Raw genomic sequence first — 12,304 nt, forward strand, 5'->3', positions numbered from 1 at the left:
GTACCTGGCTCATCCTGGTTGATTGGCCAAAGCTAAGCTATGTCAGCTTTAGAATTTTTTGGGTTGTGTCTTTGAGCTTCATGTGAAGATGGTTTGTGAACCCAACTAGTTGAAGTAGAGTGAAGATCTTCATTAAAACATGCCTACTCCAGAAGGTTGCTAGGGGAATGGTTGCACAGTGAAGGCAGAACATACAAACTCCCTTAATTGATAAGAACTCTGTTTCCCACCCAAAAAAAATCCATCAAATTATTGTTTTTTGAACTAGAAGAATAATGCCCCAGGATAATGTTGCAGGACCCAATCTGGGTCTGTCACCATGACCAGAGATTTAATCTTCCAAGCTTTTGAATTTGTGTTGGAGCCCATCATGTGTCTGCTAGAGGTGCACAGTCTACTAGAGAGAGGTTCCCTGAGGATGGGCTCCAACTTGAGTCTGAAAGGTCAGAAGACTAAACTTCTGGTCCCGGTGACCGACCCAGATTGGATCCTAGAAAAATAATTCTTCTGCCAATAGATTAAGTGGGAAAGTGAGGAGGTGGTGGTGGGGGAAATGCAGGGAAATGTTTGGCTCCATATCCTTCTAAACAAGGACACGTGGGCAGGGGTGGGCTTCAAAGATTTTAGCAAGGGGTTCTCTGCCTGGTTGCAAGGTGGCTGTGGCCTTGGTGGGTGTGGCCTAGTCAGACTTCTGCACCACAGCAGTGGGGGGGGGTTGTTTTCCCTGGGCTCCGGAGGCTTTCCTTGAGCCTCCGGGAGGGTGAAAACGGCCTCTCCAGGCCCTCTGGAGGCAGGAAAGAGGCCCGTTTCTGGCCTTCCCAAACTTCTGGTAGGTCCGTTTTTTTGCCATCCACAAGCTTCCGTGAGTGCCCTGCACTTACCTGCATCCAAAATGGGCCGCGTGGGGACTCCTGGGAGGGGTGCGGTGGGCAGGGCCAGCCAGGAGTGGGATTTGGAGATTCTCCGAACTGCACAGAATCTTAGCTAGAGGTTCTCCCAAACCCCCAGCAGCCCACTCCTGCACGTGGGGATGTCTGCATATGGAAACTAGTTGAGAATTTACCTGTGTAGGCATAGAGCACAAGGTCCTTCAGGGCATCTGGATCTACACCTTCCATTTTGACTTCCTCTTGTTTTGCTTCCCGGACGTCATTGGTGAACATCGCCGCAAAATAATCGGACACGGCGCTCAGAACCAGCCTGATCCCAAAAGGAGAAAAAGAAAAGAAAGAAAGAAATGGTAAGAGCCATGGTGGCGCAGTGGTTAGAATGCAATATTGCAGGCCAACTCTGCCGACTGTCAACAGTTCGATCCTGAGCTGCTCAAAGTTGAGTCAGACTTCTATCTTTCCGAGGTCGTTAAAATGAGGACCCAGATTGTTGGGGGCAAGATGCTGACTCTGTAAACCGCTTAGAGAGGGCTGTAAAGCACTGTGAAGAGGTATATAAGTCTAAGTGCTATTGCTATTTCTATCTGTTCTTGATACTGCCGGAAGCATATATTTTCATTCTTTGAGAGTTTGTCTTGCTTTAAAATGTTTAACGTTCAAATGACGTGGCAGTGGAGCGATGCTTACTTGACCTACTATCAGCGTCCAACCTCCCTGAAATCTAGAGAAAAGAGTGAATTGGTATTCAATTTTTTTTAATTATTTTTTTTCTGGAGAAATATTTTGCTTTCCATACAAAGGGGATCTCGTCTGCAAACGAGATACTTAGTTAGATATTCTAAACATTCAAACTCTTCCTATTTGAAAGTTGATGGACATCGTCACCAAAGCAAACCATTATTGCCTTTGCACACTTACTTCATGGTTTGTGGGTTTAACTTTTATTTTGCAAATGACATTTGGGTCATTTATTACCCTTTGGGAAGCTAGTTACACAAACAGGTTTTATAGCACGGGGATTTCAAAAGAGTCAGCTGGATTAGTTGCGATTTCTCTACAATAGCCAGAAGGGCAGGCAAGCCAATGATATGGTGACAAAATAGGTTTGCTTTGTGCTTCTAATGGGTTTTAAAGTATGTCTCCAGTCTTTACAGTTCTTATTTTAGAACACGATAATAAGATTAATTCCGATGTTCTTTGATCTCACTGCACAAAATATCATATATTCCATGTTCATCACCTAGGGATGCCTTTGGTGAGATGGGTGGGTATATAAATTTCAGTTGGTTAGATGATAGATACATAGATAGATAGATAGATAGATAGATAGATAGATAGATAGATAGGCAGACAGATAATTGATAGATAGATGACAGATAGATGATAGATAGATGATAGCTAGTTAAAGAGTGAGAGATAAAGATGGACAGAAAGATATGAAAGAAAGAAAGAAAGAAAGAAAGAAAGAAAGAAAGAAAGAAAGAAAGAAAGAAAGAAAGACATAGATGATAGAGAGAAAGAGAGATGGATAGAAAGATATAAATGAATAGATATATATGATACAGAGGTGATAGATAGATAGATAGATAGATAGATAGATAGATAGATAGATAAATAGATAGACAGACAGATAGATGATAGATGATAGATGATAGATGATAGATGATAGATGATAGATGATAGATGATAGATGATAGATGATAGATGATAGATGATAGATGATAGATGATAGAGAAAGATAGGTTAGAGAGAGAGAGGTGTGTGTGTGTGTGAGAGAGAGAGAGAAGAAGAAGAAGAAGAAGAAGAAGAAGAAGAAGAAGAAGAAGAAGAAGAAGAAGAAGAAGAAGAAGAAGAGGAGGAGGAGGAGGAGGAGGAGGAGGAGGAGGAGGAGGAGGAGGAGGAGGAGGAGGAGGAGGAGGAGGAGGAGGAGGAGGAGAGCGGGAAGGTGAGCAGTCTGAGGACATTCTTGTACAATAGGTAGAACACAATAAAGCATTTGAAGGACTTGATCCTTACACATGTGGATCTAGTTCTTTGCGCCGGACAGAATGTGACCCTAATCAAATCTTACGTGATTGCAGTGTCTCATTCATTTCCAAAACTTGTACGGCAATCTTAACTCCATATTATCCAGACTGATCAATATTTCCTAAGTTGGGATGTAGAAAGAACGGGCCAAAATACCTACCTGTGAGCAGGGATCTTGTGGTCTCCAGCAATGAGAAGGACATCGCAGAGCTGCTTCTGCTGCAGGTAGTTCTCCATCTTGCGGAAGGTTTGCTCGGCGTGATTTGTGGAATGGAAACAGGTATCAGCTCCATTACTGTTCGCCCCCATGGAGGAGGAGGAGGAGCTGCTCACGGATAGCCTGTTAGAGAGGAAATGAACTGCTTTGACCAAGGTAATTGCTGCTTATGGAAATTACCACATTGAGAGGCCCAGGAGGTAGATTAATTTATTTACTTCATGTATTTAATGACGTTAATTAATGACGTTCCCCTGGAATTATTTTTTTTTATTTGGAATCATATACTAGGACCGTGATGGCAAACCTGTGGCATGTAGAGCCCTCTCTGCAGGCACACGAGTGTCGCCCTGGCACAGCTCCACCACACATGCGTATATGTCTCTCACTGGCCAGCTGGTTTTGGGGTCTCTGCCACGCATGTGTGGGGTGCATGCGGGAGATGCGCATGGGGGGGTCACATGTGCATGTGCAGGGGGGTACCCAGGGGGGTTTGTGCATGCATTGCATTATGGGTGGGCATGCATGCTTTTGGCACTCGGTGTCGAAAAGGTTAGCTATCACTGGACTAGGATATGTACCAGTGGTGGGTTTTAATTTTTTTTACTGCCGGTTCTGTGGGTGTGGCATGGTGGGCGTGGCATGGCATGGTGGGCATGGCTTGGTGGGTGTGGCAGGGGAAGGATACTATAAAATCTCCATTCCCACCCCGCTCTTGGGGAAGGATACTGTAAAATCTCCATTCCCACCCCAATCCAAGAGAAGGTTACTGCAAAATCCCCATTTCCTCCCGATCAGCTGGGACTTGGGAGGCAGAGAATAGATGGAAGAATTTTTACTACCGGTTCTCCGAACTACTCAAAATTTCCGCTACCGGTTCTCCAGAATTTCTAGAGTTTCAGAACCTGCTGAAACTCACCTCTGATATGTACCAAGGGACAGTTTCTTTTTTTTCCCTTTGACATTTAAGAGGTAATAGGGATCCCCTGCAAAATTGTTTACAGAAGATAAATAATAAACAGGAAAACAATTCAGCAAGCCAGGAACACAAGGAACCCAGATTAAGTTAATGGTTAATGGTTCTCACTGTCAGGAAATTTCTCCTTAGTTCTAGGTTGCTTCTCTCCTTGATTAGTTTCCACCCATTGCTTCTTCTCTTGCCTTCTTTGGTGCTTTGGAGAATAGCTTGACTCTCTCTCCTTTGTGGCAGCCCCTGAGATATTGGAACACCGCTTTCATGTCACCCCTATTTCATTTGCAAAGAATGTTGAAAATTACTGGCATTGCATTTTGGGTTGCAGAAAATGTGAATTGGTGCAGTGGCCAAAGTACTCTGAAAGTAGCTGTTTTAAAGTTGCTGGGGTAATATTAGAATACTAGAATAACAGAGTTGGAAGGGACCTTGGAGGTCTTCTAGTCCAACCCCCTGCTTAGGCAGGAAATCCTACACCACTTCAGACAAATGGTTGTCCAATCTCTTCTTAACAACTCCCATTGTTGTAGGATTCACAACTTCTGGAGGCAAGTTGTTGTACTGGTTAATTGTTCTGATGTCTGGAAATTTCTTCTTAGTTCTAGGTTGCTTCTCTCCTTGATTAGTTTCCACCCGTTGCTTCTTAATCCTGCCTTCTGGTGTTTTGGAGAATAGCTTGACTCCCTCTTCTTTGTGGAAGCCCCTGAGATATTGGAAGACTGCTACCATGTCACCCCAGTCCTTCTTTTCATCAGACTAGACATACCCAATCCCAGCAACCGTTCTTTATATGTTTTAGCCTCCAGTCCCCTAATCAACTTTGTTGCTCTTCTCTTAATTGTTTTTAAAATGACGACAGAATCAAGAGACAGCTCCGCCTTGAAGTTGCAGGGCTGTCGAGTTCACCACACTCCAAGTGGAATATTTATTGTAGCATGCTCAGGAACTTTATCTGGAAATCATGTCTCGTGCACAGCATTTGCTTTGGCGCATTTTGCAGTTTCCTGTTCTTATATCCATGCCTGGAATAGTTTTGTCTTTTCTATTGATAGACTCAAAGTACTCATTGTAGTAACATCCATTGTCCTCACCTACATGCACACAGTTTCCTTTCCCTCCAATAAAGAAGCTCAAAGTTGTTGGACTCCGGGGACATCAGTTCCATGGGCCTCAAAGAAAAGAAATGGAAACAACAGCAGCTGTCCCTCTGTTAGTTCATGCCCGTTCTGGATATATCCCTTCCTGAATCATCTTCTCAGCATCTTCTCAAGTTTCATCTTTCTCATCCACAACCCAGTTATTTCCCAATACAGCAGCTTCTTGGGAGTTCTGTAAGGTGAAACAAGCTTTCTTAACAAAAGCCTGTTCTATTATTTATATTCCTGTCAAAGCCAAAGACATGGAACTGGTGAAAGAATCAGCCAAGATTTGAAGGTTCTACGCTCATAATAGAATGCTTACAAGCCATAGACTAAAGAGCTACAGATAACAAACAGAGCTACGGAGAATTAATGACTGACCTTCAGAATGCTAACAACCAGATGATTGCTAAGAAATATAAATCCTTCCATTCCCCATTGTTCAGCCAGAAGCCTTCTTGGATGTGAAGTGAAACATCTTCAAGGAAAACACCAAGAAAGTCCAGTTGACTTTTGAAAAGCGTGGTTGCCTTTGGAACAACCCTGATATGGATGATTGAGAATCTCTGTAGACATACAGACAGCGTATTAAGTAAACCAACAAAGCACACGGTAGCTTGTTGTGTGGTTTGTGAACCTGTTGTGGCCTGCTGGCAACCAGCAGAGCTGGCAGCAGAGTCAGACAGTGAGGAGGTTGGGGAGAAACATGGGCCAGTCCTGTGGGCTGGGGAAAGCTCGGATGAGAGCCCTGTGTTGGAGGCAGAGAGGGAGTTAGACAGCAATGAGGCCGAGTAACAGCTGGAGCCTGTTCCCAGTGTGTGCATACGCAAAGCTGCCAGAAGGCAAGAACAACTAAGAAAGCAGAGTCGACTTGGGAGTAAAGCCACACCTTGGAGGTGATTGGCCCTTCCCATAGGAAACAAAAGAGGAGCAAACGGGGTGGGGGCTTTTGCAGGAAACAATTCATTCATTCGGTCATTTCAAGAGTGGAAAGTTCTGTTCGTGAGTCTAAGAGACTCTGTGCCAAGTTTTGCCTTACACTGCATTTGGAAACTAGTTATCTGGCAGCTTTCCAAGCGAGATAAGGTTTGTGTTGATAAATATGCCTCTGAAAGACTGTTTGCCAAGCCTTGCTGACTGTGAATGAAAGGAATTCACAGTTGTGTAAATAAAAGGGGTTTTGCCGGGACCAAAATTCTGTTGCATACTTTCTAAGAAAGCCTCGGTCAGAACAGAACCAAGTTTCGTAAGCTATCATTTGTCAACTAGGGATGAGTGACTTTTGTTGGTTCCCGGTGACATTAGGCAGTCTGATCCACAAAGGATTGGGTGATGGGAAAAAAAGGGCCTTCAAAATCTTTCAAGAGTTCATCCGGGTCTCCTGTAAGTTGACAAAAATCAGAGCTCTTGCAAGTTACATGAAGTCTCCTGAGATCTCAAATGAAGCCATCACATTTCCAGGAGATTTTGGTGAGGTACGATAGACAAGACTTGGGCATGTGTGCCCAAAAGCTTTGCAGAATTTTAACAAGGCTTCTTCGGAGAGTCCAGGAGATCTTCTGGAGGAATCGACTGGCATATACTACAGATTCCCCTTTTCTTAGAAAGGTAATTCTGATGAAGTATTTGAAAGGACTGGATAATTGTCACCTGATGAAGAACATCTCATTATGCATCCAAATATCTCAGGAGACATGCCTCCACATACATGATAATAAATTAAATTGTCCTAGTGCTGTGCAACTCAGAATCATCTGCTTGGCTTGTCAGGTAAATACCCAATTATGGTTTGATTAGTTGCCCAAGTCAGAAGGCTGCAAAATGGAGAAGAATGATTGCAACTTGGGACCCATTGCACGAATCCAGAAGAGAAGGGCTGGGGCCTGAAAAATCTGATTTATTTGCAATTGCTGTGAGCTACTGATCTAATTATGCAAGATTCAGTAATTGTTCACCCAGCTGCTCTATTATAATTGCTTTTGCAATTAATCTTCTTTATTTTTGTAATTGCTTATACATTTTAATATCTGATTTAGGTAAGAATGATTACAAGAAAATGACTTGCCAAACGAATGGCCAAGATGAAGACCGGGAGACTGGTTTGCATAGGAAAATGTGTTTCCATGTTTGCTTAGATTTTGTGTCTGCTTTTTCAACTGAGAAAGATCCTTTTATATATATATATATATATATATATATATATATATATATATATATATATATATATATATATATATACATACACACACACACACACACACACACACACACACACACACACACACACGGTGGGATGGATTTTCTAACAAAAATCATGCCCGCATAAATTTGATTTCAGCATATAATCCTTCACCCATTTAGTTCTAAGCAAGCTCCAACGAACTCTGTGGAACTGTAGAAAGTTAGCGCCCACCCCTCCTAGAAGAATGAAATATTTTAGGAAATATTAAAAAGGCAGAATATTATATTTCCCCTGAAAGAGAAAGAGAAATCTTAAGGGAAACCGAAACTCAGAGCCACAGTTCCCTGTCCCCAAGCAGATACTAAGCGGAGACCAGCTTTTAGAAATGCAGATTTGGTAATCCATTCAAGACAGGATCTTTTGAACAAAGGCAGAATTAGGTAGAATGGTAGGATCAGCCCTCACTCAAGATCCAAACCAGGAAAGCCATTAAGACACAATAGGAATGGCCCAACACCTGTTCAGGACACAAGCCTCTTTGTTACATGATCTCAGAGAGTCCAGGCTTCAATCAAACTTAACTCAGACAACCTAAAAGGTTAGCTATGACCCTTACAGCAACCAATAGAATACACGCTCTTGCCACAGGAACAGGAAGCTCAAGTTCAAAGCCCAGAGAGGGTATAAATAACCCTCACTCTCCACTCCATGTGGTCAGCTACCCAGAATCACACGTGCTTGGTGGTTCTGCTTCATTAAACCATCTTTCCAATCAGCCTCCATGTTTCCAGTGTCTTTCTCCCCACTTGGAACTAAACCAGAGGGATATTTAAATAGGATTTAAAGCCAAGTTGACGGATTTACTGTATTTGTAGTAGAATTTGGAATTTCCTAGCACATTGAGCACATATTCCCACTTGATTCCTTTGCCATAGACTTCTGGTTGTAATTCGTGGAGAGCTACTTGCATTCATGTACTTAGCATGTATAGCTAAGGTTCCATCATGCAACATTTGTACGGATATCATCATTGTCATATCAAGATCCTGCCTCCAAAAATTGTTATGGGCACTGGTAATTGAGCACTAACCAGAGAAGATGCTGAGAACGTGTGTGGCATGATGCACACCTCCAAAGTGATGTGTCATTTTGCATGAGCTGTCAGAAAGGCCCACCATAATTAGAAACGGTGGTTTCCGTAGAAACAGCCTCATTGGAGAAGCAGCTTGCTGTCCTGATAATACCTTTCAGGCTGTTCTTTTGATTATGCCGAAGACTAGATTTGCTGTCAAAAGATGACATTATGGAAGTGAGGGGAGAGAGGGATGGCAAGTGTAGCAGGGAATGCAAGAGACAGAGAGAGGGAGAGAGAGAGAGAGAGACCCAACATAAAGTCAAGAAGAAAATACTTCTCTAGCAGTGTAAACCAAATCTTGGTTAGATGTACACATGAAGTTATGAGAATCACTCTCTACATGTTCAGCAACATCCAGTTTGTAACAAGAATGGGATCTGCCCCTGCCAAATCTTAAGATTGATTGATTGAGTCTTCATTGATTGAATCTTCATTGATTGACTGATTGAGTCTCCATTGGTTGATTGATCGATTGAGTCTTCATTGATTGATTGATTGATTGAGTCTTCATTGATTGATTGATTGATTGATTGATTGATTGATTGAGTCTTCATTGATTGATTGATTGAGTCTTCATTGATTGATTGATTGATTGAAACTTCAGATTAAGATCTGAACATGCTGCAGGAGCTAATCTAATAATAAGCTAATAATAGAACCTCACCAATTCAGCCCCTGTTTATAAGTTGTTAAGTTTTAGTCCTACAGTAGCTGAACTAAGGAGTTTGGCTAGGCTGCTCTGAAAACTTAATGCAAATATCTCACCAATATGGGGAAAAAATCTCAGAATAATCCCTTTCTCTCACTTGTGTATTTTAACAATTCATCATCTTGCCTTCACTCTTTGGGTCCTGATTATAAAAGATACTGACAGAAATTAATAGGCATTGGCAGCTTTGAATACTGGTGAACAGAAGGAGAGATGCCTAAATCTACACTGAAGTGTGATTTCATTTGGGCTAAGTAAAACAGAAAAAGGCTGCAGGCTTGAGATGAAATGAAAAGACTGGACATTTTGTGCTGATTTGAAGGCTGATCTCATCTCTGTCAGGAAATCTGAGTTTGGATGCAATGTTTGTTGCTAAAAATGTATAAATAAGTGAGACACAGATGTGTAAAGAGAATGGAAACACAGCTATCCACCAGTATTAATTTTTATTTTTTCAACCTTCCATTTTATTGCATTATCAACACATCCTTCCCTTCCCTTCCCCCTTCTCTCCCTTTCTCTTCTAGGATTCTTCCTTCCTTCCTTCCTTCCTTCCTTCCTTCCTTCCTTCCTTCCTTCCTTCCTTCCTTCCTTCCTTTCTCTTCCCCCTTTCCCTTTTCTCCCTCCCTTTCTCTTCTAGGATCCTTCCTTCCTTCCTTTCCCTTCCTAAATCTTGTAGAATCTTAATAATGGCTAGATTTCAAGAGTCAGAATAGTATATGTGAATCAAGATATATTTTTACCTTTTCCTTATTTTTATAGCACTATTTTAATATTTATGCTATGATGATTCTTTCATGAGTTTTATTGAAAGGTTGCTCACCTGAACTCTTTGAGCCAGAGTATCGAAATGTTGTAAATAAATACACAAATTGTGTTCCAGCCACAATTATTTTAGCTCTTTTTTTATTAAGTAAATTGCCAATAAACTCACTAAGTTGGTTGAATGACATTTCATAGTTAGAAACCGGGCTTCTGGTAAATAGCAATTTTTGTGTGTTCCTAAATGAGATACCCACAAACTCTTAGAAAAGCCAATTCTTCAGTGAAGGAGAAAAAAAATGTATGAGAGACTAGGAAGACTAATGGAGAGAGGGAAAAAACAAAAATTAAATGTATATAAAATGTCTGAAGAAATGTCTCCTGGAAGCCTCCTCTGAGAAGGAAGATCGTGAGACATTTAGCAGAGTAGACCTAGAAGGACCAGGTCTTTGAACCAGAAGAAGAGCAGAAGGAGACCATGGTGAGACATTTAGCAGAGTAAACACTGAAGGACCAAGTCTTTGAATCAGAAGAAGGGAAGAAGGAGACTATGGTGAGACATTTAGCAGAGTAGACCCAGAAGGATAAGGTCCTTCAACCAGAAGAAGAGAAGAAGGAGACCATGCTGAGACATTTAGCAGAGTAGACATAGAAGGACCAAGTCTTTGAATCAGAAGAACGGAAGAATGATGTCCTCCTGTTTTTGAGTCTGTCCCTGAAGAATTCAGCTCCGAATCTATGTATCTTCCACCCCATCCATGTTCATTATTTGAAACATAGCTACCCCCGTTTCTGGATCCTATGTTTACATGGAAAACTGCTTGTCATCGGTTGATTAATTCAGGACTTGATGAATGTCTTAAGTAGTCTAACTCTGAGATTCAGTAGTTGATTAGCTTTAATTATACTCAAGCAGAGCCTAATCCTTTGTATAACCGTAGAGTAACATTCTCATAGCCCAAGTTCGGATCCTGCTTTAAACCACAGCATTCAATTTGGAAACCTGGATATCTTGTTTGGACTGTATTGCAACTTCTCTTTGCCTTCAATCATGGTTGCAATTCCATCAAACGTGACATTATTTTGAATCAAGCTTGGAAAACCGGAATTGAAAATGAAATTTCTTTGACAAATTTACGACCGCTACAGATTTATAACCTTGAACTGCTTGACTTTCTGAGTTTACTTTAAGGTGCCAAGAAAGATAACAGTCTACTATTTATTAAACCAAGTGACAGCTCAATTTCCTATGAAACTTCAAGGTAGTCCACATGAAGCCTGTTTCGTTTTTCTTCCTGTTGAAATTCAAGGCTGTTTAAACAGTGAATATATTCTTATTCTTATTTGCACCAGAACTGATTAGGAAGGTGACAGAGCCAATAGAATAGAATAGAATAGAATAGAATAGAATAGAATAGAATAGAATAGAATAGAATAGAATAGAATAGAATAGAATAGAATAGAATAGAATAGAGATTGGAATAAATAGAAAATAGAATAGAATAGAATAGAGAATAGAATAGAATAGAATAGAATAGAATAGAATGGAATGGAATGGAGTGGAGTGGAGTGGAGTGGAGTGGAGTGGAGTGGAGTGGAGTGGAGTGGAGTGGAGTAGAGTAGAGTAGAATAGAATAGAATAGAATAGAATAGAATAGAATAGAATAGAATAGAATAGAATTCTTTATTGGCCAAGCGTGATTGGACACACAAGGAATTTGTCTTGGTTCATACACATATAGGGAAAGCAAAATAAATTATAGATTCTGCATTTAAAAATAGGAGCATGTCATAGGTTCACCATCACATCCCTAGTCCTTCTTTTCTCTAGATTAGAGATACCCAATTCCTGCAACTGTTCTTCACATGTTTTAGCCTCCAGCTCCCTGATCATCTTTGATGCTCTTCCCTGCACTCCTTCCAGAGTCTCAACATCTTTCTTTCTCATCTGCTTAGTCTGAAGTATCTCCTTCTGTTTGTCTTAAACAAGGAAGGGCTAATGTGGAAACAATACGTGTTTATTTTAACCGTTTTCCTGTGTTTAGGATGGAAAAAAAGAAACATAACAGAAGGGCCTTCCCCACCCACCCACCCCACCCCGCCATTCAGCAAACCCTTTCAACCCTTTGTGAACATTTGGTTAACGCCTGAGAAAAACAACTTTTTTTGGAAAGGTTCTGCAGGCCATAAATGAAAAGACAACCCAGGACATGCAGAAAGAGTAAAGGTATCAAAGTGGTGTTTGGACCAGACTGGATTTCAATCAACA

General features: G+C 41.2%; 1 protein-coding gene across 1 annotated transcript in view; it reads right to left on the bottom strand.

Annotated features, from left to right (window-relative positions):
- KLHL4 (kelch like family member 4) overlaps positions 1-12,304 on the bottom strand; it is a 39,190-nt gene that overhangs the window by 14,093 nt on the left and 12,793 nt on the right. The window contains exons 2-3 of the mRNA XM_070951722.1: positions 3,079-3,258; positions 1,064-1,200 (exon numbers count right to left, since the gene is read on the bottom strand). Of these exons, the coding sequence (XP_070807823.1) occupies positions 1,064-1,200; positions 3,079-3,258 (317 nt within the window). The remainder of the gene's footprint in view (positions 1-1,063; positions 1,201-3,078; positions 3,259-12,304) is intronic.

Source organism: Pituophis catenifer, unplaced genomic scaffold (genome assembly GCF_029215685.1).
Source record: "Pituophis catenifer annectens isolate HBS135680 unplaced genomic scaffold, rPitCat1.0.hap2 SCAF_11, whole genome shotgun sequence".
Taxonomy (NCBI): Eukaryota; Metazoa; Chordata; class Lepidosauria; order Squamata; family Colubridae; genus Pituophis; species Pituophis catenifer.